At 33.7% G+C, this 26,230-nt stretch overlaps 2 protein-coding genes across 6 annotated transcripts; both read left to right on the top strand.

Annotated features, from left to right (window-relative positions):
• The first annotated feature begins 3,397 nt into the window (after window positions 1-3,397).
• On the top strand, window positions 3,398-10,124 carry LOC120148927. Of its 5 annotated transcripts, none has more exons than XM_039161882.1 (13): window positions 3,398-3,668; window positions 4,213-4,355; window positions 4,446-4,515; window positions 4,976-5,065; window positions 5,408-5,521; window positions 6,241-6,390; window positions 6,932-7,060; window positions 7,594-8,102; window positions 8,388-8,487; window positions 8,616-8,675; window positions 9,111-9,203; window positions 9,294-9,413; window positions 9,518-10,124. In XM_039161882.1, the coding sequence occupies exons 2-13, from the start codon at window positions 4,318-4,320 to the stop codon at window positions 9,836-9,838; spliced, it is 1,794 nt and encodes a 597-aa protein (XP_039017813.1). In that variant the 5' UTR covers window positions 3,398-3,668; window positions 4,213-4,317; the 3' UTR covers window positions 9,839-10,124. The 5 variants fall into 5 exon arrangements, with proteins under 5 accessions (XP_039017813.1, XP_039017816.1, XP_039017817.1 ...); XM_039161885.1 differs by having other exon boundaries at window positions 3,399-3,668; window positions 4,458-4,515; window positions 9,518-10,123; XM_039161886.1 differs by having other exon boundaries at window positions 3,402-3,668; window positions 4,213-4,290; window positions 4,458-4,515; window positions 9,518-10,121.
• Window positions 10,125-14,105: 3,981 nt separating this feature from the next.
• Window positions 14,106-14,641, top strand: LOC120149042 (G-type lectin S-receptor-like serine/threonine-protein kinase B120). The gene is made up of 2 exons (XM_039161966.1): window positions 14,106-14,246; window positions 14,342-14,641. The coding sequence occupies exons 1-2, from the start codon at window positions 14,106-14,108 to the stop codon at window positions 14,639-14,641; spliced, it is 441 nt and encodes a 146-aa protein (XP_039017897.1).
• The last annotated feature ends 11,589 nt before the right edge of the window (window positions 14,642-26,230 follow it).

Genomic DNA, 26,230 nt, shown 5'->3' with positions numbered 1-26,230 from the left:
TCTTTGACTCTATCAAGTTTCTCTTCAACTCTTGATTGTCTTGCATGATATCAATGGATTTTTTTGATATCAGCCAATTTAGACATCAAAATGTCGAAGTTATTATGTTTTCCCTCACCGTCGTCCCACTCACCGTCATCCCCCAATACAACCATCTCTCCTTTCTTCTCCTCTGCCTCCATGCCTCCTCTATATCATTGCCAATAACCTTCAAAAAATTACAATATTAAGACATTGATTATATTCTTTATATTTAATTACATTTATTACCCTTTCTGCTTCTTCGCTCTATCCAACTTCAACTTCACCATCACTCTAACCACCTCTTCCTTCCCCCATGCAAAGATGCGTGCCACTCCGGTTCTTTCATACCGGCACTGCCTCACAGCCCGATCAAAAATCGAACAGTGCAACCTGCATTTATAATAAATTTATATTTTTATATAAAAACACAAAAAGTTCTTCAACTCATTACCTCTAAGATTTCTATGCACCATTTGAGTATCTCTGGCTGCCTTTTTAAAGGTGATTATTGATTCAATCAATCTCGAATGGATATTCCCCAATTGAATTCACCCTTCAAGCCTTCATCGCAAATGAGCTTCATATGTTCCTTGTTCGTTGACGTAAACCCGTTGGACAAAGAAAGATACCGACAAGGTATAATAGAACTCTCTCATCCCCACGTAAGATCCACTTTTTATTTCCTCTTCAATTTCAGCATATGTCACCTTCTGCTTCAAATCATATTGGAGGCAAGTGCTTTCCAGTCCTTACTCTTACAGACTTCTACAACACTTTGCCTTCATTTTCTACCCCAATACGGCTGCAACACATGGGATCCGAGAGGAAATGAAAAATCACCATACTTAGCAATACATTGTCTGACATCAAATTGCGCCATCAAGGATCGACACAATTCCCTCCGAATAGTCGATCCTTACTCCTACCAACGATCCAAAACTTATTTCTCCAGCACATTCAACTGACCCTTCTCCTTAAGGTGTTTAATGAATTCACCCTTTTAATGCTGCATCTTGTCGACACTTCCTACATTTTTTAACAATATAATGTTATAGTTCTTATATTTTGTATCAACGTATTTACAAGTTTAATGAATACCTTTTTCATGTGCTTTCCTCCGTTTTTGTATTCTTTACTATCATTCCTTGGCTGTGTGATGTAAGGTTCCTTTTCAGCATCACTCATTGAATTCCATTTGGACCTCACATCTTTTGTCACCTAATATTAAAATAAACGTTTCTTAATCAATACATTAACACTAAATACTACTCAATGTCAATTTCATTTTACATACCGAACCGCTCTGTGTGCCATCTTCCTTCATCCTTTTGCATTCGGCCATACTGTCAACATTTAAAATTTGTAATCAATTTAAAGTTTATCGATACTTTAATCCAATTACCATTTCAACAATAATAACAAAAGACATTGATACTTACTAGAAGTACATATCCACCCTTTGGTTGCTTTCGAGTCTCGGCCTCAATTCAAAGTCATATGCGCCACCAACAATTTCCAACCCATTGACTCCATTTTCCTTCATATCAGTTTACGCAAATCAAATTATTTTGTTACATACACTTATCAATATACAATATAGAAATACTCTTGTGGTAAAACGGTTTTCTTCAAAAGAATTTGAATGACCACACCAAAATGTCGGCACATTTATACAACCTATAATATCATTTTCTACCTATAATATTTAAAAGTATCAACATTATATTTTCCTTCATATCATTTCTACCTGCAATCGGTCCCAAATGCTTTTTTACTCCAAAACCCCAAACAACACATAAAAACCCTATTCGCGATTACTGTAATAATAAAAAACTAGGGTTTCGACAACATACTTTTCGATTCGACTGCATCAACAAAAAAACTTCGCTTTAGAAACGCCTTCTGAAATGCAGCAACAATTACGCTTCGATTTCAAAAACTCGTCCGTTCTATCGATTTTCAGATGATATTTAGATATGGCCTTTATATTTCATCGGATATGTATTTATTAATCGATACAAATACAAAAGTGTCGATACTTTATGTCAGGTGTCGATACTTTCGAAAGGATATTACCTATTTCTTTGAAAGTGTCGATAATTTATTACACGTACTTACGAAAGTATCGACACTTTCAATATATCCGGTATCATTTACCGGTTTTATCATTTTGATACCGGTTTTATCATATTTTTACCTGTTAATCGTTGTGGATCGATATTTTTTTAAAGTATCGACACATTAGGCGCTAAAACTCTTCTCTTTTAAATTCACAAGTGTCGATCCTTATATAAAGTATCACTTTCAATATCTGGTAACGTTTACCGGTTTTATAATTTTGTTACCGGTTTTATCATATTTTTACATGGTATATCGTTTTGGATCGATACATTTTTTAAAAGTATCGACACTTTATAGGATTTAAAACTGTTTCTCTTTTAAATTCACGAAGTGTCGATCCTTATATTAAAGTACCGACACTTTAAATGTATCCAGTAGCGCTTTACCGGTTTATCATTTCATACCGGTTTTGTCATAGTTTACCTGTTATCGTTTTGGATCGACTCATTTTTAATTTGGATCGACACGAACCGACAAGTTAAGTTTGCCGGTTGCACAATTTTTTATTCTTCATGACTTAGACATACTACATTATTATTAGTTAACATTTCCGATAACGCTAAACCGAATTTATTAAATATCTTTTATTGTATCCGATAACGTCGTATATTAACCATATATTAATTTGTCTTTCATGATACAATCCCGATAATATTGAGTTGGTCAAAACTCAAAAGACAAATAATAAAATATTTTCTACAGTATATGTTTTGGAAGCCGTTCTAAAGATTCGTTTTACTTTTGTTTTACTCTGTTTGAAATCTCGCTTACCCAAGTCTTGGGGTTACCTCAACCGTATCTTTGTCATTTCATTTGTCCTTCCCCACTTCTCCTTCATTTGAATTTCAAGTTAAAAGCTTAAAATTGAGGCAACATAAGCACCCAGTTGACAAACCAATGCATTTTTCTTTGTTTGAGAAACAGAACTGAAGAAGAAGAGGAAACCGGGAATCAGTTCCAAGTTGGAATTGGGTGTTATTTCTTTTTGTTGAAGTGTCAAGATTCAAGAAAGCAGGGATCTTTCAGGTTTGTCAAAGGTCTCTTTTTTAATGATTTTTTTATCATTATTCTTTTTTTCTATTTGAAAGTATGAAATTGGGTTGCTGTTGTTTTCTTTCATCTGTTTTAATTTTGTGAGGTTTAGAAAGATGCATGCAGTGAAAGGGAACTATTATGGTTAATGGGGTCAGCCTCTGAGTTGTATTGGTGTGGCATTTGGAGCTCAAAGGGGGACCATTAAGATCTGTCCCTTGGATTGTTCTTCTTTTACATTTTAATTTCTTTGACTCAACTTGGAATCTTTTTACCTAGTGGAAACTGGAAAACCCTTGAAATCCTTTTCCCTTTTTGATTTACTGTTTGCCTAACTACTTTTGAAATCTCAACTATGATCTCACTTTTAATTCCATCAATCAATCCACTTTCACCATTACACTTTTTTCTTCATTTTCAATGGGTATGAAAGGGGCAGAAAAGCAACCATCTTCTCTGCTTTTAAATAAACGTTGATTAACTCTTGAAGGGTAGCCAAGTTTCCACCTTTGTTTTTTTGTCACCATTGAAGCTACTTTTGTGTTCCATAATTAGCAGTGGGATAACCCCACTTTCTTCTTTTTGTTCTTATAATTGTTTATCCTGTGCATCTGCTCATTCACTTTCCTTTTTGTTAATTATATCCTCATAATATTCGCAGCTTTTGCTTTAGCTCTGATTTCCATGAAATGAAAAAGTAAATCATTTTTCTCAAGTGATTTCGAAGATATTTTGTTTTCTACAAATCCCCTTTCTGAAATAATTTCTACTTGTATATGTGTTGGTTGTATGTGATTTAATAACAAAGGTATCAGGGTGAGTTTATTTAGATTTGTATGGTTGTGTTGAAAATGACTGGTAGCTGTGCATTCATCGACTTCATTTGTCCTTTACTTTTTCACAAGCCACACAGTACTCTGTACAAAAACAGCTCATTCTTCCATCAGATTATCGATGACAAAATCTATCTCAAGTTACCCAAATTTGAAATCATTGAAAAAAACAGACTTTTGATGTTTCAAATTGGATCTGCAGAATTTATGAAGCTTGTTTGCATATTTGGGTGATATAGAAGCTAAGCTACTTTGGGACTTCCAGGGTCTTCTTTATTTGGTAAAAGCCAAACCCCATGATTACAAGATGTGTGACTCTTCGCTCGTGCAATCTGCTTTAAGCCAGTAAGGACTACAATCTGCTTACGCTCTTACTGGCTTACAAATGGCGTTTTTAGTTTCTTTCTTCTGATTTTTTTTCTTTCCTTTGAATAGCCTTGTCTACAGAAATGAAAGCCAGCTAGATACTGTTAGTGAACTTCAAGATAATAACTCATGGTTAGAGGTAAGTGATGGGGTTCTGCGCTTGTGATGATTGTTGATTAAGACTGAATGAAATATCCATGGAATTGGCCATAACAATTTTCTTTTTTCCCTCATTTTGACTACGTGAATGCTGTTGAAGACTTGAAGTCATTCTTCATGTGATTTTTCACGATTTTAGCCTACTGGTTGTTCAAGTTTTCTGTTTTGATGAAATATCAAATATTATACCCCTTGCAGAAGAGACGAACAAGCAGTTCCTTTCATGTTGTTAGTTGGTTGACTCGAATTAGAAGTACTATGAATTTTCCTTTGTTCTTTTCCAAGGGTTATAATAAGACTTTTATTGCAGTACCTGTTTCTTTCTAAATGTTTCTATTAATTTAGATTTGATATTCATAGTGAATTTGGCTTAAATTTTAGGAAAAAATGGCCATTTGGCTTATATTTGATATTCACAGTGAAATTGGTTATTTGTTCAGGAAACGAGTTATAATGAAGAGACTGGAAGTGCTGAATCTAGTTCTAAAAGCAGCGATTTTTATCCTTATAGGTTCCAGCTTGAGCAGGATGTAAGCATCTCTCAACTGTGGTAACATTTTGCATTATACCAGTTATTTAAGGCAGCTTAAAGAGTTGTGTGGTTGCGTTTACAATTGTCTTTAAAGAAATTTGTTACTTTTAGTAGGAAATGGATTAATCTGTGTTAACTTTAATACTGGGCATGGAAAGTTACCTGCAGTGCCCTAAGGTGTATTTCTGGTGTTTGATGGCCTTCTAAGAGTAGTCTTATATTTTCAGTTGCTTTTGATTATAAATACGCTGATTGTTAGGGAAAATGTATTTCCTTTAGTTCCTATCATGGCTCCTTAAATGTATATTCGATTCCGGTAACTATCTTAAAATTTTGACAGGTACATAAATTGCAACAAAAGCTGCAAAAAGAGATGGACTTGCATTCTGTTCTGGAAAGGGCTATAGAGAAAAATGCATCAGAATTGTCTAGTCCTTCATGCCTTCCACACAATGTATGTCAGTTATATTTAATCTTTGCTCACTGTTGGTTTTTTTACCTTATGGTCTTGTCTAGATGTTCTACTTCTAGTTGTACATCGCTGCCACCTGTTGTCATATGTCATGGTGATAGTTAGTAAGCCAAAAATTCTGTGGAAGTTCAAAGCAATATGTTATACAAGGTCGTAAAACATCTGAACTGTTGGTTTTACCATCAACGACCAGCTTTTGTCCTCTACTTTTTTAGTAAACAAATAGATGTTTCAACCTTTTATTCTTATTAATTAAGATTACCTTACTCCTTTATGTGACAACTTTCGGGAAAAAAAAAATTACAACTTTTTTCCAATGAAGCGGTTGTTCATATCCTTATCCACACATATAGCATGTAGCATTTGTCTAGATGATTTAGTTGGTGTTAAAGTTTTTGTTAAAGCCAATATCCCATTCCACACATTGCAAGCTCAAGCTGATTCATTGTATTAAATACATTTTATTTTAGTCTTATGAAAATGCTAGTATGCTTTGAATACCTCCAATATTATTTCATTGGTTCATATTAAGTAGCCATCCGAACTTTATATTATAGGCTTCTTTTCAACTAATTAAATTCACTGAGTTGTTTATGAACTCCAAAACCCATGCATTCAGTTGAGGCATACCTATCAAATTGTGAACTGGTTTCTTTAATAAAGATTGTTATAAACTTCCCCTTGTTCGTATTCTTTTACAGGCTCAGGAGCTTCTATCCCATATCGCTGTATTAGAGGGTACCATCTCAAAACTTGAACAAGAGATGGTCTCTTTGCATTTCCAACTTAGTCAAGAAAGAAATGAACGTAGGCTTGCTGAATATAGATTGAGGCATTCAGTTTCTCCATCGGTATGTATCTTCCTCTATTACCGAATTGCTGCTGACTAGAGTCACATTGAAAAACTTAAATCCTTCCTAGTTATAACTGCAATGTTTGATAACATTGTTGAAACCAGTGATTAAGGTTATAGTTGTTCGTAGCCAGTTAAAATATCTTTGTTGTGGTTAGTTGCGATGAATTTGATCTTATAGTACTTATAATAAACCGATAGGAATAAGTCATTATGACAACAAATAAACTCAGTGGAAAATAAACCCGATATGAATCAAGAGATAGACATGCAAAGAAATTCATGTTGTTTATAAAGCCTTAATTGTGCTCCAAGTGTTGAACATATATTTTCCTTTAAAAATCTTCTTCTAATGCTGTGAAGACGAGCTGAATGTCATAACTCATTTAATTGGACTTTGCCTACAGTTTCTATTCTATATTGGTCAATATTATGTTAACTATAAATATAAATATAACAATAGGTGATATGAAAGTGAGATCACAAAAAGTATTGCGTGTAGTTACTTGTACATTATGAAATTTTCTTTTGTTATCCAGATTTCACCGTCATCAAGGTGTTTGAAGCATTCAAATTCTGTGTTGCATCATTCCTCAGAAAATAATTCATACCAAGAGCCTACTGACCAATCTTCTGGTGAATCATCTTCAGCAGAGTCAGTAAGAGAGGTAAATGTCTAGCTTCCGTTGTGCATTCTCTGAATAGAGTTTTCAACTTCATGAGTATTTCGACAGCTATAGTGGATCCTACTTGATAAAAATTGGTTCCACCTTTAAAGCCAGATTATTTGAAATTCACCAACCGGAAACTTCAATAGTGTTTCGTCTATCTAGATTTTTACAACCAAATTCCGAGTTCAGGTGTTTCATCTATCTACATTTTAACCAAATTTTGAGTTCAGGATTGAGGAGAACATCTGAAAACTACATCTTAAATATCATGGTGTTCGCTGCAAATTTTGTTTTGCAACATTTCTTATTAGTAGACATACAATCTCTATGCTGCTTGTTTGTGTTCTTGCTTTTGTCTATGTACTGGATTTGGCTACACACCTACTCCAAAAGCTTAAGGCCATTTCACATCTTTTTTTATAATCTCTCTCTATTACGAAGCATAAAAGATAGGGATATTTATTTAATAATGATTAATACTGAAAACGGCCAAAGGTTTTGACTGAGATTTTAGTGATTATGATTCTCAGAAGATTGCAGTGGACATGTTTTTGCATCATGTTGGGAAGAAAATATCTTCAAAGACAGGTGAAAAATCTCTTCAACGTCTACAGTTTGAGGAGATTTCACAAGAGATAACACCTAAAGGCCTATGGGATCACCCTAACCGGCTGTCAGAAGAGATGGTTAGATGCATGAGAAATATATTCATATCTCTTGCGGATTCAGCTGTTCCTTCCAAATCATATGCGTCTAAAAGCCACAGCTCAACTCTATCACCTCGGGGACATCTATCAAATTCATCATGGTGGTCATCATCTGAACGTTCCATGATTCCGTCTTGGGTGCAGAGCCCTCAAGTTGATATCCAAAGCAACTCCGAAGTTTTGGCTTCAGAGAATTCCTTTGATCCCTATAGAGTACGAGGAAAGTTAAGCTGGGCTGAAATTGGAAACTATGGTTTATCAACCGAAGTATCTTGGATGTCAGTTGGGAAGCAGCAGCTGGAATATGCATCTGGGGCCTTAAGGAAGTTCAGGTATTAAGCTTGTCAGACATTTTGTATGGTTTTTTCACTTGGCTACTGATTATCAAATGAGGATTTTGAAAACCAAGAGTTTTACTTTCATGGGGCCAGATTCATCCGAATAGAGTAATAGCCTGGTAGAGTTGTGAATATAGTGATTAGAGCGCGAGTAGATTGTCTACACATTTTGTCGTTTTCTTTTTAAAAATGAATAAATAAAATAAATGAAAATCTTAATAACATTCATAGAGTATAACTATTGTATGGCTGTTTTGTTTCTAATTGGTTTGAGAGCAGAACACTTGTGGAGCAACTGGTGAAAGTGAATCCTATTCACTTGAGTTGCAACGAGAAGCTTGCCTTTTGGATCAACTTGTATAACGCTCTAATCATGCATGTGGGTTTCTTTATTTCTTTTGCAAGTTCAATTTTTACGATTACATCCTGACAGATGCGGAGTTAAATATGGATGACAAGGTCAGCTTTTGACAATATTTTTTCTGTGTGTTGTCTGCATTATAACAGGCTTATTTAGCATATGGAGTTCCAAGAAGCGACTTGAAGCTCTTCTCCTTGATGCGAAAGGTTGTTGAATGAACAATCCAATTCTTATTTTCCTATTTTTATGGTGTTGTGGCAGCTGCACTCTGTGTTTAAATTATTTCCTGTACCATTTCTTTTTGTATTGAGTATTCTTAGTGTACAGATTGCAGCTAGTATGATCATCGGTAAAGAAGGTTTTTATCCTAAAACAAGCAACACTAACTAAAGCGAAGAATAAAGATTAAGCCCTTGATATATGTCGGTTCTCCAATGTTCAGTTTAGTACTTTGTAGAACTTAATTAGAGATCTCATTCCTTCTAGATTTTCTGAGCTTCTATATATCTAATCTCTGTATCTCAGTATCGGGTATACCATCAGAGGATGACTTAAAAATGGAGAAATGCAAGATAATTATCCATTCAATTAAGTTTTAGATTGGTACAGTTATTTCTGATGAAAGGTTTTTACTCTGCCAGGCAGCATATACAGTTGGAGGCTACTCCTTCAGCGCAGCTGCAATTGAATACACCATTCTGAAGATGAAACCACCGTTGCACAGACCACAAATCGTATGGATTTTTCGGTGATGTTGTTGCTCATGTTTTCTTTACTTGCTTCTCCTTCTTCACTAACCAACAAATGTTAAAACTTCTTGTTAGGCTTTGCTTCTTGCCCTTCACAAACTGAAGGTGTCGGATGAGCAACGCAAGTCCGCAATTGATGCATATGAACCACTTGTAACTTTTGCACTCAGTTCGGGGATGTACTCATCACCTGCGGTAATCTCCATCTTAAGTTCACTCTTTATGCACATGCGCGCACACACATTTGTTTTGGTTCTTGTGAGTTACAGATTTTGTAACGAGTAAATTGAAAATGCCAGGTGAGAATCTACACTGCTAATAATGTTAGAGAGGAGCTTGAAGAAGCTCAACGCGATTTCATACGAGCTTCGGTCGGGGTTAGTAGCAAAGGGAAGCTATTAGTTCCGTTATTACTGCACTGCTTTGCCAAGGGCTTTGTGGATGATTCCAATTTGGCAGTATGGATATCTCATTACCTGCCACCAGATCAAGCTGCCTTTGTGGAGCAATGCATATCACAAAGGAGGCAAAGCCTTCTTGGTTCCCGGAACTGTGGCATTCTCCCCTTGGATTCGCGCTTCCGTTACTTATTCTTGCCTGACAAAATTTCAATCCAATGATGTCTATATTAACCCGAATCATACAGACTAAGCTACAGAGAATTAAGTTGAAAGTGAATCATTAGCAGATCCTTGAGAAAGGCGAGGTTCATTTACAGTTTTGGTGTTTTCCCCTTTGTGTAGTGTACATTTTCGTCATGCATGGCCATTGTATCGTCTTTATCCAACAAGGTTAGAATAAAAACGTCTTTGGGGCTAATTTTAGATAAAGGATCAAATTACCGGAGAGTAATTTGAGTAGCCTGTGAGTATATTGTTTGGTTTGTACTAATTGTGACGTATTACTTTCTTTAACAATTCCATGTTGGATCTTGGGTCTGACTTTGTTTTCTATTACTAATCCGGTCTTTAATCTTTAATTTCTAGGGTTCAATCACAAGATCACATCTATAAATTTGGAATTTTTATATAATTTAAATATGTTTTTATATTTTTTAGTAATAATTTAATTTAACTTTTTAAAATCTTATAGGAGAATTATTTATTTTTTTATTCTCATTAAAATATCATTCAATTTTCAGATATTATTCCACAACTTTCCTCATCAGTAAGGCATTTCATATATGACCAAGTATGTTTGAAATCGCATACATTGCATTGAAATTAGGTTTTCATCATCAATTATTAACCCCCATTACAGGTTTAACTATAAACACGTTTGGCAAATTCAGTCTTTTTATCAATTAAAGCCATCTTCTTTTCTCACGTGCAGCCACCCCGTCTTATATATATAATGCCCCCAACTGTCCTACACCTACCCATTGGTCTATATACTTTATTATATTTGTTGCATGTGTTCTCATGTACAAAACATAAAGTTATTTGAGAGAGAGAATGTTACGATATTCATTCATTAGGTGTATTTATCATACATAACAAACGATATTATTGTGTTTTCTTAATTTTTATTAATGAAAAAGTTGTTTCTATTTTTATATTCATTTTGTACATTATTAATTATATTAAAATTAGAATAAGTTTCCTACGTTGTTGTCTGACAACTTGTAATTGAAAATAAACTAGTAATATTGTATTAAATTAAAATAATATTCGAATCAGTAGACTATAGTACACACACGAAAAAAGCCGTTGATTCAGATATTTGAATTTTCTTAAAAGTTTTAAAATTTTTAATTTAGCTACTAAATTTTTGAATTATTTTTGATTACTATATCTTAAGATGATTAATGATATTATGGCATGATAACTTACATTAAACACATTGTTTTGGATCCCTACATAAAACAAATTTGGTCCAAAATAATATCATTTAGTTCCTTATAAAAACTTATTATCTTCTCGTTTTCCCTCATTTGTTCCTCTTTTATTTTCCTCCTCTCGTTTTCTATCTCGACCTAAATCAATCCAAAATCTACAATCGTGTTAGCCGCCAATCATGCCACCACCAATCACATTCGTCAAAGACTGATGAGTCTCAAAATATTCCATCAAATTAGTCACACCCTTCTGAACACGAATCTAATGTTCATTTAGTAAAAAGAAGAAGAAAAACTCAAACTCCACAAATTTAGTATTGATACCATCAACGTCGTATGTCTTCATCCTCCAATCACCACTTGCAATGATACTGGTACCAAATGAAAGTATTTTCTCTCTTTTTCAATCATTTAGTTTAGATATCTATGAAATCTTGAAAGTCATAAAAATTAAATTAAGACTAGAACTAAATAATCTCGATTTTTGTTTCTCTTACTGTCTGATTGTTATCTGATTCTGATATGTTACTCTCCATTATATGTCATGCTTTGATATTTGAATTTATGATCAAGCACTTGGATATACTAGAAAGTAAGAAATTAAGGGTTTAAGATATTTTAATAAGGATTTTAGGATTATGATGGTAAAATTGACGAGAGTTTTAAGGTTTAAGATTTGAGATGATTTGTGAGGGTTCTAAGATTGAGATAATGAGGGTGAGATGGTGAGGATTTGAGGTAGTTCACCAAGGTTTAGGGTCAGTATAATGTGGCGGTTGATAGTGAGGGTTTAGAATTGGGGTAATATGAGTGCTCGATGAGGGATTGTTATTGTAATTAGGGTTTAATGTATTTATTTTTATTTTAAATTATTTGACATTAAATATTAATTAAAATATCATAATAAAAATAATAAATTAATTCGTGTCATCACAAATTTTAGAATTTAAATAGTGGTAAGGATGGACTTCAATGGAGGCGGGTGGGACAGTTGCTCAAATTTGTCTCCTCTTAAAATTTTTATAAATTAGTCACCCGAAATATGAAATTCTACATCCGTCCCTGAATGATTGGGTTAACAACATAGGATAAAAAATTTAGTATAAATTGAAATCTTTAAATATCAATGATTAAAATAGGAGTAAAAAATCAGTTGGATGATTAAATTTAAATAATTATTTCCAAATAATTCAAAATTTACATTTTACCTTAAATAAATATTATAATTTAACTATTAATTTTCTAGCGCCAACAATTTATTTATTTTGGTTTTACTGAATCGATTTAAATATTTTCAAGAATAGGAGGCCTTAGTGGAAATTTATGAAGCTAAAAGTAAACTGCGTCAATCATCAATTGCGCTTTTAATTAGTTTAAATAAAGAGTTAGTCTAAATATACAAATTATTTTACTAAATTTACAGATTATTGTAATGATTGTGTTTTTATAAATTGTTTTATTAAAACATCAAAATATTAATGTAATAATTATGTTTTTTCTGTTTTGTTATTAAAACTTTTTATTATTATGTAATAATGATGTCTTTTTATTTTTTATTATAGTTTTCTATTAAGGTCTTTTTTATTATTAAAGTTTTCTATTAAAGTATTTTTCATTTATTTCTTCAATATGATAATAATTATTTATTTTTAATTTTTTTTATCTTTTTACTTATTTAATTATACATACATGTATAAAAAAATAAATATTAAAACATTCATTGATAAATAAACTAGAATTACAATAAATTGAACGTTACATAATTACTTCGATAGGTCAAAAGTTTCAGGAATACGGAAATAATATTCACGAAACTCTTCCTGACGACTAACATATGCGTTTTCCCATGCAGATGCAATGTCACTTTTATATGTGATCTAAAGTGGATGAGTCATCGACAAAGGACAACCTTCGCGTAATGCCGCTTTAATATAATGGTTATCATTCACATGTGCAATGACGATTGTCCCACGTGGCTCTGATTGTGGTGGACTGGACCAAATCGGGAAAATCGTAGTACAACCTCCTATGTTTCCTTCATTAGCTAAACTTATAACAATTCTATTGTATGCAGAAGCAATAATCAATCCCGTGTTTGACATTTCCATCCATTTTCCAGCTAATTGTACGGTTTTATAGATTTTTGTTGGTTAACATCTAACTCCCGCACCAAGTCTGACCGAATTCGAGGCCATTGATCCTTAGATAGACCATGAGCGACAACGACTGATCGAAATCCGCAATTTCCGTCACCTATTAAATCTTGTAAACCTGTAAGATAAGGACAAAAAATTTGTGGAAGTTGTTTCAAAAATCTTTACGAACCAGGTCTGGCAAACGACTGGCTTACATATGAACTGTGTCTTGTGGGTTCTTCGTTTAAATCCGGGAACAAGTCGCGTGCGCTTGTTACATATGAACTGTGTCTCGCCGTTTCAATATTTGTCGGTTCCAAATTCAAGTCTATATCAAAAAATTTGGTGGAATAACTACTTTTACCAGGATCTTATTTTTTGGATCAACATACTTCTTCTTTTTTTGTTTCTTCAAGATTGGCCGCCCGCGAGTATTTTTTTTAACCGCGGGTTCTCTAATAAGATTTGTACTTGGATTGAATATATCGTGTTGAGTTAATTGATTGACGGAATCGGCCAAGAGGGGGGTGAATTGGCAATTAAAATTTTGGTGGAAGCTTTTGCAGAAAATTGAAAGAAATTTGTACAGCGATTTAGAGTGGTTCGACTTTCTCAACCAAAGTCTACGTCCACTACCTTAGCTATCCATACTAAGGATTTTCCACAAATTCACTAATTTGTCTTTCTTTTGAGGACAAAGAGTAACCTTACAAACTCTCAAGAATTATATCCCAAATTCTAATCGGATTTCGGGTTGGCAAGAATGTTTGGTGGTGACAGGTTACAAGCAAATACTAATAGGATTGTAGGAACATAGTAAGTGGAGTACAGTATTATCATGCTAGCTTTAATAATCCTTCATTGAAGAATCTAATCTACTTTTTTCTATGAAAAGGATGTAAACACAGTGGCTACATGTCGCCGGAAAACGCCATGGAAGGCCTCTTATCCGTTAAGTCGGACGTGTTCAGCTTCGGTGTCTTGCTATTAGAGATACTAAGTGGCAAGAAGAACACTGGCTTTTACCATAGCGGTTCTCTGAATCTAATTGGACATGTGAGTGACAAAATCTCTCCACTTTCCCCCCCCAGGTTTTATTTATGTCTTTTGTCGGACATGTGAGATATTAAAACACGTTGGTTTTACTCAAGGCATGGGCATTGTGGGAAGGAGATAGAGGAGGTGAGTTGGTGGATCCTAAAATGAAGGACCAGGTTTCATATCCCATGCTGCTGAGGTACATTCATGTGGCTCTTCTTTGTGTTCAAGAAATGGCGGCTGATAGACCGACAATGTCCCAAGTTGTCTCCATGCTTACCAATGAGCTCAGGGTTTTAGTTTCTCCCAAAAAGCCTGCTTTCTCTAACGTGACAAGTACGACCCATGATTCAAATCAGCGTGCAACGTTCTCGGTGAATAGCGTCACGGTTTCTTTGATGGAACCTCGATAGTTATTTTTCATTATTATTCATGTAACACTCCAATATCGTTGTGTTTTGTCTCCTAGCAGTTTTCTCCTCTCCCTCTCTCCTCTCTTCTTTCTCTTTACAATTTATGTTAATTTTTATAGATCAAGTCAACTTTTTCTTCTTAGATTTTGTTTAGCAGGTGACGACATCAGTTTTGATACTGGTTGTCGATCATCGGTTGTATGTTCTTTTTGTATTTCTAGTTTTTAATAAAAATAATTATTTCTTTGTGACATATTTATTTGTCTTTATGACACATTTTTCTCCACATTTTGATAGTTTTTGATCGTTTGGCCGTTTTCGTTTATTTTTTTTAGGGTTGAATTTGATATTGCCACGATTGATCAAGATAGTGCTTATTTGATATCATGCTAATCTTTCCTACTTTGAATTCTCGGATTGATTTGGATACGTGTTTTGCATTCTTAGATAGTTTACTCATGTCGTTTGACTCTGATTTGCGAACTTTAGGTGATCTTTTAATAGTTTCATCCTATTTTATAATTCTTTTGCCAAATTATACCCCAAATTCTTGAGAACACTCTCTCCCAAAGAGAACAATACAAATTTGTAAACTTACAAGGAAATCCTCACAAGGTAGATTGTCTGCACAATTCTAGAACAAAGAAAAGAACACTCAAGAATGAATACAATTGAGCACAATAAGTGTTCTTGAAAGCAAAATGAATATTGAATGAAATATAGGCTTGAATTGCTCAAACTTGAGGTTTGATGTTTTCTCTTTGATTCTCTCTTGATTCTAGTTGCTTGATGTTTCTTGTTATTGGTCAATGGCTTCTACGCTTGCTTAAATACACCTTGAATCACTTCTGAACGTTGGGGATGATTAGTGGAGTCAATAGAGCCGTTTAAGTGTGAAAACAATTAATAAAATTAGTTGGGAGCTTCTTATGCATTGATGCATACCCTAGGTGCATCAAGTGTAAAATTCAAATATTTTGACCGTTGGACTCTCAGTGCATCGGTGCCCTAAGAGTGCATCGATGTATAAAATGCATTCGATATTTTTGAAAAAGCCTGAGTGCATCGATGCATGGTATGTGCATCGATGCATCAAATGCATTCGATGTTCAATTAAATCATCGGTGCATCGATGCATAGTTTGATGCATCAGTGCATGCCTTTGAATAATTGAATTTAAGGCTTGATTTTGGTTCAAAATACTTTGTGAAAGTTGTTTCAAAAATATTAATATAAAACACAATTTTACACATTTAGTAAGGTTTAAAATTGATCTTGAAAGATTTGGAGTAATAATTTGATATTCGATTAATTGAATCGAATATACTTAGAAAATCATTTGTAAAAGCTTAAAATTCATTTAAACTTAATTTGTTATATCGAAACATCAAAATGTTTTCAACAATCTCCCCCTTTTTGATATAAAAAAATTTGTATTTTAAGATTTTCTAAAATTTGAAATCAATTTTGAAAAATTACTCATCCTTACTATAACACTTCTCCCCTTTAAAAACATTTCAACACTTAACATTTCTCCCCCTTTTTGTTAAATCAAAAAGCTTCATATTAAAAATATAGCCAATTGATTAAAAATCTATGTATATATATAGCTTAAGCTACTAAGATCACAATCAAAAGAGAGATTATGCATTAGTTTCATAATCAATATTCATAATAAAATGTGAAATTGTAAATTGGTCATATTTCAATTAAAAAGTAAATGATGCATATATTGAAACAACCAAAAATATATGAAATAAAATTTCAAATATCCATCAAACAAACATCCAACAATCAAAGAAAGACAATCCAAAATGTTTTAACAATTAAAATTAAAGTTCAAAGATGATCCTAAACCAAAACAAAATCTACTCGTCCATAGAAGGATCGAGAGGAGGCGGAGGAAAACGGGCTTGCATCTCAGGCGAGAGAGTATCCATGCGTGCAAGCATCTCCCTTTGAAACTCCATCTGTCGAGCTTCTAAAGTATCTAAGTGTTGATTTACTGCTTCGTGAGTAGCAGTCAAGTGTGATTCGATGGAAGCATATCGTAGATCAAATGTCTCCAAGAACGATAGAAAATATGGAGGCATTTGATCCTCTTGTGGAGCTGGTTCTGGTGCAGGCTCGTCATCGGGTACGTGATCATCGATGTCTTGCATAAACTGTTGAAATTCAGGATCATCGTCATCAGCTGGAGCCGGAGGAGAAGGAGCACGAGAGGAGCTAAGAGCAGTTCGTGAGGAACTAGCTCCCGGAGTTTTCTTGCAGGGTCTAAAAACCCATTGACCGGTTATCGCGTCTTGTTTCCAATCCGCTTTCTTCAAAGATATGAGATTGATTGGGTTTTGGAGAGGAATAGGATTGTCAAGAGAGACATCCAAACTGAGTTTGATAAAAAGATTGCTAAGAAGACAACCATAAACTAGTATTTCAACGTGTTTGGATGGGATAATGTTTACGGTATCGACTAGCACACTAAAGATAATCTGTGGAAGATTTATTTTGATCTTATTCTTAATACAATACATCCACCATAAATACCTAGCCCGAAGAGTTGAGTACCTACCCGCGGATGGTCGAAACCACCACGAGATCATTAAGTGAAGAAAACGATCGTGAAGAGATCGGAGGGTACTAACACTAGCATTTGGGAGATATGGATATTCCACAGTTTCTTTTTCGTCATAAACACCATCGTCATCTAACCCAAATTTTGAAGCTATAGTTGTGGAATCAACAAGAATATATTGTCCTAGAATATATGATCTAATTCCTATAGTTCCACATTGAGTTTCATTTTGAATACAGACCGCATTAGAATAGAAAATGCGGACTAATTGATGGAAAACGACAGGTTGAAGACGAAACAAATTATCAAACTTCCAAGATTGAAGAATTGAAAGGTATTCAAAATCAATACCTATCATGGCTTGAAGTGAAGGAATACGTTCTTCCCGAATTCTATAACATTGGAAAGAATTTTTGTACCTAGAGTACAGTTCGTCTCTGCGACGCTCAGGCATGTTAAAACAAGATCCTAATAGACTAGTTGGGTGGAGGAGGAACGGGATTTGGCGGTTGGTTTGAACGAGATCGACTGGATGAAGTTCTAGGGCGTTTGGGATTAGACATGATTCAAGGAAATCGAAATAAGGAATATCACCTGCAATTTGAAACACATGTATGCATAATCAATCCCAAAACTCAAATGAGTCCTCAATAATTCAAGGTTCTCTAAACCATATCCTAATGGGCATGTTTTGAAAACTATTTAAAAATAATATTTGATAATCATAATATAGTTTTCATGAAAACAAAAAAATTAAATCAAAAATATTACTAATTTTTGAAATCATAATAATTTTTTTTAATTTCGAAATTTAAAGAAAAATCTTGAAAAATTGTTTGTTTTTGACAAAATTGGTAGTAAAATCTAGTTAAAACCAACAAACAATCAATGCCCGACATAATGTACATTCTAGAACTAATTAAAACCAGTTCTAACATCAAAAATTTGTAAAATAGAAGTTTTTAGAAAAATACCTTGAAAATTTGGATTGAGGGAGATGAGTAGTTGTTTTGCACGATTTAATGATTGAAGTAGGTTTGCAAGTTGAAAAGCTTGAAGATTCCGATGAAAAATCGTTGATTTTTGAGCAAGAGGAGGATTTAGAGAGAGAGAGAGAGATGAACGACGAGAGAGTTTTAGTTTTAGGTTTTGAGAAAATGAAGAAAATGAGGCATTTTAACCCAAAACCCGACGGATGCATCGATGCATGACCTTGTGCATCGATGCACATTCAAGGCGTGCATCGGTGCATCAACATGATGAATCGATGCACATTCAAAGGGATGCATCGATGCATTGTTAAGTGCATCGATGCATGAAGCAAAAGTCAAAATCCATTTTAAAAACTTAAAATGCTAAATTAATTAGCTCTAGTGGTATTGGTAACTCATATATTAAAAAATTAATCATGTTCAATCAATCAATTAATATTTATTTGAACATAAAATTAATTTTCATCAAGAATTATAAACTCTCCCTAACTAATAGTAATGAATGTAATCAGAAATTACTATTATAAGCAATTTTTTCATTTAATCTTAAAAGTGCTAAAATTATTTTAAACACTAAGTAAAGATAAGTCAGTTAAACCTAATTCTCTCCTAAGTGTCCAAAAACGTTCCTTGTCTAAAGGTTTTGTAAAGATATCCGCTAATTGATGCAAAGTATCAACAAATTCTAGAACTACATCTTCCTTAGTGACATGGTCTCTAATGAAGTGATGTCTTATTTCAATGTACTTAGTTCTAGAGTGTTGGATGGGATTTTAGTGAGACAATAGCAGTATTGTCACTTATAGGAATGGTACCTACTTCAATTCCATAATCAAAAAGTTGTTGTTTCATCCATAAAACTTGTGCACAACAACTACCAGCTGAAATGTATTCGGCTTCAGTGGTAGATAATGCAACACAATTTTCTTTCTTTGAAAACCAAGAAATTAGCATATTTCCAAGGAATCGACAAGTACCAGAGGTGCTTTTCCTATCTAATTTGCATCTTCCATAATCCGCATCAGAAAGGCATGTAAGCTAAAACTAGAGTCTCTAGGATACCAAAGTCCTAAACTAGGAGTGTCCTTAAGCTATCTAAGATTCTCTTAACACTAGTAAATGTGATTCCTTAGGGCATGATTGAAATCTAGCACATAAGCAAACACTAAACATAATGTCAGGTCTACTTGCAGTTAGATAAAGTAGAGATCCAATCATTGACCTATATAATTTAACATCTACACATTTACCTCCTTCATCTAAGTCAAGCTTTGTTGAAGAGCTCATTGAAGTGTCATGAGGTTTGCCATTTTCCAGTCCAAACTTCTTGAGCATATCTTTGACGTACTTAGCTGATTGATGAAGATGCCATCTTTCTTTGCTTGATTTGGAGTCCCAAGAAAAATTAGATCTCCCCCATCATGCTCATCTCAAACTCACTTTGCATTAGCTTAGAAAATTCTTGGCAAAGAACATCATTAGTAGAACCAATATTTATCATCACATAAATTTGAACTACTAATAAATCTTACCTTTATGCTTTAAAAAAATGTAGTGTCAACATTCCCTTTGAAAAACCTTTTTCAATTAAAAAGTTTGACAATCTTTATACCAAGCTCTAGGAGCTTGTTTTAAACATAAAGCGCTTTTGTCAATTTAAGAACATGATCCAAAAATTTGAATCTTCAAAACCTGAGGTTGTTCCACATACACTTATTCTTTTATAAAACCATTTAAAAATGCACTTTTAACATCCATTTGATATAGTTTAAATGCATGAAAACATGCAAATGCTAAAACATTCTAATTGCTTCCATCCTAGCTACGGGAGCGTGTTTCATCTAGTCTATGCCTCTTCTTGAGTATACCCTTGAGCAACAGTCTAGCCTTGTTTCTCACTATATACCACCTCATCAAGCTTATTCCTAAATACCCATCTAGTACCAACAATAGATTATTACTAGGTCTTTCAACTAATGTCCATACTTTACTTCTCTCAAATTGATTTAATGCTTCTTGCATAGCCATAATCCAATGTTCATCATTTAATGCTTCTTAATATTCTTAGGCTCTATGCATGAAATAAATGCAAATAATTACAAATATTTCTAAGAGAAGATCGAGTTGTTACCCCTTTGGATGGTCACCAATAATCTCACCATTGACATAGTTGTACTCTCTTGGATAGATACTTCCCTTTCTTCAATGTTTGGATTCTCGAGAGGATCATGAATTTCCGCATCTTTCGTTTCTTCTTTGATGATGATTCTCCAACGTCATTTGTATTTATAACCTACATCATCATTAACAAATCCTTCCTCGGAAGGGGATTATCATCAAAAAACATGTATAGACTCTTCTACAACTAAAGTTCTTTTATTAAATACTCGATAAGCTTTAGAATTTAAAGAATAACCCAGAAAAATTCCTTCATCACTTTAGCATCAAATTTGTCAAGGTTTTCTTATCATTGTTCAAAACAAAACATTTACATCCAAAGGATGAAAATAACTAATGTTAGGCTTTTATTTTGAAAATTTCATATGGAGTTTTCTTTAAAATTGGCCTAATCATTACTCTTTATAACATAACAAGCGATATTTGGGCTTCTGCCCAAAAATATTTTGGCAATTATTTCACAAGCATGGTTCTAGCCATTTCTTCTAAAGTTCAATTTTTCTCAACAACTCCATTTTGTTGAGGGTTCTAGGTGCTGAAAAATTATGGCTAATACCATTAGAATTATAAAAATCAATAAATCCAGATTTTCAATCAGTGCCATGATCACTCCTAACATAGTAGAGTAACCTTTTTCATTTTGGATTATTTTGAAAATGTGATGAAATGTTCTAATGCTTCATCTTTATTACTTAAAAATAGATCCCAATTATATCTAGAATAGTCATACCAAGACAATGCATATTGTTTTCTACCCAAGCTAGTAGTTCTAGTTGGCCCAAAAAGATCATATGGATCAATTGCAATACTCTACTAGTGATATGTCATTAATGGATTTAAAAGAACTATCTTTTGTTTTCCTTTAGCACAAGCATCACAAATTTTATCATTATCAATTTTAGTTTAGGCAGCCCTCGAACCAATTCTCCTTGAACTAACCGTTGCAAAACACTCATGCTAGCATGTCCTAGTCTCCTATGCCATAACCAACTATCCGCTCATCCTTAGCAACTAGGCACAAATTAGTTATATTAATAAATCTAAATGCATCATGTATATTTCCTATTCTATGATCAACAAGCATAACCCGATTAGATGCAATGTCAATGACTTTACAACCATTAAATCAAATATGACATTGAATCCCTTATCACAAAATTGACTAATACTCATAGATTATGATTAATCCATTACTATAAAACATCTTAATTTGTATGGAAGAGGTATTCCAATAGTACCAATACCTTCAATGTGACCTTTTGAATCATCACCAAAAGTCACTTCTCCTTCATTTTAGCGTTAAGTTCAATGGAGCTTTTGTCTCCGGTCATGTGTCTTGAGCATCAAGGTACCATGAATTTGGATTTGTTTCACGTGCCTTGTAGCAATGCTCCTTTTCCTACAAACATATTAATTTCCAATTTTTGGTACCCAAATTCTTTTGGGTCCATATTCATTAGTTTCTAAATCTAGTCCCCTTAGGTATCCATTTGTGTAGGATATCCTTATCTTTAGTAGTAATGAGCTCTTTAGGAACCCATATACTTCTAATGATTTTCCATTGGAGGTTCTTGGGGACTCTATGATTGTAGTTTTTAAAACTTTTTCTAACAAAGTTGGATTTTGATTTTCTCCATTTTCAAACGTTTGTTCCAACTTTATCAAAGAAGCTTTAAGATCATCAATTTTCTTTTGATGATCATCATGACTTTGAAAGTAAATTTTGCAAATCCAAATTTCTCTTTTCAAACTCTTCTAGTTTGATTTGCAAATTTTTGATTTTACTTTCAAGATCGTTGTGGTTTTGGATGAGTTATTTTCATTTTTAATTTTGAAACATATTTTTTATATTTTAAAAATAATTTCTCATAATCCGAAGCCAACCCATTATATTCCTCTAATAGCTCATTATAGGATAAATCATCAAAATTAGATGAGTTAGAGGTTACCTTAGAATCTTCCCCGAATACCATCAAGCACAAGTTTGCTACTTCTTGTTCCTCTTCATCAGAACCTTCTTCATCGCTCCATGTAGCCACATGAGCCTTGTGATTATTCTTTGATTGACACTTTCTCTTCAATTGTGGGCAATCATAGTTGACATGCCCAGGCTTTTTGCATTCATAGCAAATGATTGGGTCCTTCTCTTTTGGTTTATTTTTGAGGCCTTCATTTCGTTTGAATTTTCTTCCTCGGTAAGGTCTCATCATTTTCTGAACCGTTTGGCAACAATCCATTCCTCGTAATCATCTTCATCCAAATCACTTCATCTTTTGTGGATTTGAGAGCAACTCCAATATTTTCTTCTTCTCCTTCTCCTTTGGTGTCTCTTTAATCTTATCGAGGTCCACCTCATCTTCAAGCATCATTTCATGAGTGAGGAGTGAATCGATTCGCTCTTCAAGAGTTAAGGACGTTAGGTCCTTAGAATCGATGATTACCGTCTTCTTTGATTGCCATGATTTTGGAAGGGAGTAAACTAACTTCCTCACAAGCTTTTCATTTGAAATGATCTCTCCATATGATTTGAGACCATTGACAATCATTGAGAATCTATCCGTCATAGCTTTGATTCTTCATTGGTTCATCTGAAATTTTCATAGCTATGCGTTAGAATACTAATTTGGATTCTTTACCTCATCGGTACCTTCATGAGTGACTTGAAGTTTGTCCCATATTTCTTTGGCGGTTGTACAAGATGAAACTTTTCCGTATTCATCTGGTCCAAGAGCACAAAATATGATATGGATGGCTTTGGAGTTGAGCTGGAACATTTTTGTCTCTCTTTCACTCCAAATCTTGGATGAGTGAGAGGCTTGAAGTATCCTTCTTCTATGACATTCCATGCTCCCATATCACTTGCTTGAATGAAGTACATCATCCTATTTTTCTAATAGGCATATTAGCCCAATTGAAGAAAGGATGCTTGTTGACGGGCATCGAATCGAGACCGGAGTCGAAGTTTGAAGCAGAGGCCATTGATGACTTTGATTATCGATATAACTCTTCCCGAATCGACTCAAGAGGTGATTAAACATTCAAATAAGTTAGGCTCTGATACCAATTGTTGAGTTAATTGATTGACGGAATCGGCCAAGAGGGGGGTGAATTGGCAATTAAAATTTTGGTGGAAACTTTTGCAGAAAATTGAAAGAAATTTGCACAACGATTTAGAGTGGTTCGACTTTCTCAACCAAAGTCTACTTCCCTACTTAGCTATCCACACTAAGGATTTCCACAAATTCACTAATTGTCTTTCTTTTGAGGACAAAGAGTAACCTACAACCCTCAAGAATTATACCCAAATTCTTGAGAACACTCTCCCAAGAGAACAATACAAATTTGCAAACTTACAAGGAAATCCTCACAATGTAGATTGTTTGCACAATTCTAGAACAAGAAAAGAACACTCAAGATAATACAATGAGCACAATAAGTGTTCTTGAAAGCAAAATATTGAATGAAAGATAGGCTTAAAATGCTCAAACTTGAGGTTTGATGCTTTCTCTTTGATTCTCTCTTGATTCTAGTGCTTGATGTTTCTTGTTATTGATCAATGGCTTCTAAGCTTGCTTAAATACACCTTGAATCACTTCTGAACGTTGGGGATGATTAGTGGAGTCAATAGAGCCGTTTAAGTATGAAAACAATTAATAAAATTAGTTGGGAGTGTCTCATGCATCGATGCACACCCTAGGTGCATCAAGTGTAAAATTCAAATATTTTGACCGTTGGACTCTCAGTGCATCGGTGCACTAAGAGTGCATCGATGCATAAAATGCATTCGATGTTTTGAAAAAGCCTGAGTGCATTGATGCATGGTATGTGCATCGATGCATCAAATGCATTCGATGTTCAATTAAAGCATCGGTGCATCGATGCATAGTTTGATACATCGGTGCATGCCTTTGAATAATTGAATTTAAGGCTTGATTTTGGTTCAAAATACTTTGTGAAAGTTGTTTCAAAAATATTAAGTATAAACACAATTTTACATTTAGTAAGTTTAAAATTGATCTTGAAAGATTTAGATAATAATTTGATATTCGATAATTGAATCGAATATACTTAGAAAATCATTTGTAGAAGCTTAAAATTCATTTAAACTTAATTTGTTATATCGAAACATCAAAATGTTTTCAACATATCGCCTAGATTTCTTAAGAAACTCTTATTTCCAGCGTTGGATTACTTTTTGAATTCTTCTTTGAAAATGTACAATTCATCGTCACATTGAATATCTTCATTTTCCAAGGGTTCCTCCAAAAAATATCAATTGAATCCAAAGGTATATCCTCACCTGAAAAACCAAGTTTTAGTTTCTAAAAATCCAAGACCTCCAAATAATCAAATGATTTTAGTTAAATAAACTGACCCGAATTTAAGTATGCTGAAAGTACGCAAGCACAAGGTAGCCCACAACTCTTACGAAGTTGACAAACACATGTTGAGTAGTTAAACTCAAGATCAGTCAATTGATGTAGTTCTCCTAAAATCATATTAAGAGGCTCATTTGAAACAAAACCCCGTAATAAGTTGAAACATGGCTGGTTATGTTGATGATAACGATAAATTCTACTTCTTTCAAAGCTTTCATTTATTGCTGTAACCTGGGACTGCACGATTTGATTGATATAGCCCATAAATTGATCTAATGAATATTTTTTTGGATTTCAAGTACTTTTTTAACTTGGTGCGTTGGCTTTCAACTCTATTGGTTGTACGATTACCAAAGTTGAGAGAGATTAGTCACTCCATGCAGACACAAACCTTTCTTTATAATTATTCAGCCATTGTTCATCCAAATAACTTAAAACACCTGAAAAGTTAAATAAAATTAAATTATAATTATTTGATATGAAATATTAAAAAATAATATTAAAAAAATAAAAATGTCAAATATAAAAAATTACGTGGATATTTCCTCAATACTAATTGAAGTTCCTTGTAATTCTCCATGTACGATATCTACGTCGGAGAATCTTCTAGTAACTTCCACGCCGAAAGAAAAGAGTCCTAATCACGTTTCGTCTTGATTGTTGGCCTACAATTCTTCAAAATATTTTGGCTAATGTGTCATCTATAAAGTAATCTAGTAGCATTCGGAAAAACTTTTTCGCATACTTTCATGAGAGCCAACTCTCTGTCGGTAATTATAACACGTGGTAGCATGCACTCATCTAGTGTCAACTTTAAACACTCTAACACCCACTTATAGTTGTCAATCTTTTCTTCACTTATAAAGGCAAAAGCTATGCAAAATGTATTTCTTGTAGAAGTTACGCCAACAATCTCAACAAAAGGCATATTATACTTGTTTGTCTTGTACGTAGCATCTATCATCAACATATGTGGGAATGCACACCATATCTTAAAAGATGTCGGATGAACAAAAAATAAAGCTTCCAGCTCGTTCTTAACATCATTTGTAGAAAAGTCGTGAATATAACCATTGGAGTGCAAAAGAGACATAAGAACATGCATTCAAATTTTCATAATTAAATTACACTTTGATTATTTGAAAAATAAAAAAGTTAAAATATAAAGGAACATAAAAAGATGTGTAATGTTTTACCTGCATCGTACTTTTCCCAACTTGTAAGGACTTGCGAATTTTATATATTGTGCATTATATATGTCTTTAAGTGTTGACACCTTATTTTCATTTTGTGACTTTAATATCGATAGAATGTAATGTGGCGGCAAATTCTTCTTTGTCATATCTTCAACCAATCAATATTCATATTTAGACAATCATCTCGCATATGAATGCCCCTCCATATGTTGTGCATGAAGATGATTATGTTCATCACATATTACACTTATCAACCAACCATTATATATACT

The sequence above is a fragment of the Hibiscus syriacus genome, unplaced genomic scaffold, assembly GCF_006381635.1.
Source record: "Hibiscus syriacus cultivar Baekdansim isolate YM2019G1 unplaced genomic scaffold, ASM638163v2 tig00110988_pilon, whole genome shotgun sequence".
Classification (NCBI taxonomy): domain Eukaryota; kingdom Viridiplantae; phylum Streptophyta; class Magnoliopsida; order Malvales; family Malvaceae; genus Hibiscus; species Hibiscus syriacus.
This window is presented reverse-complemented; position numbering and strand designations above follow the sequence as displayed.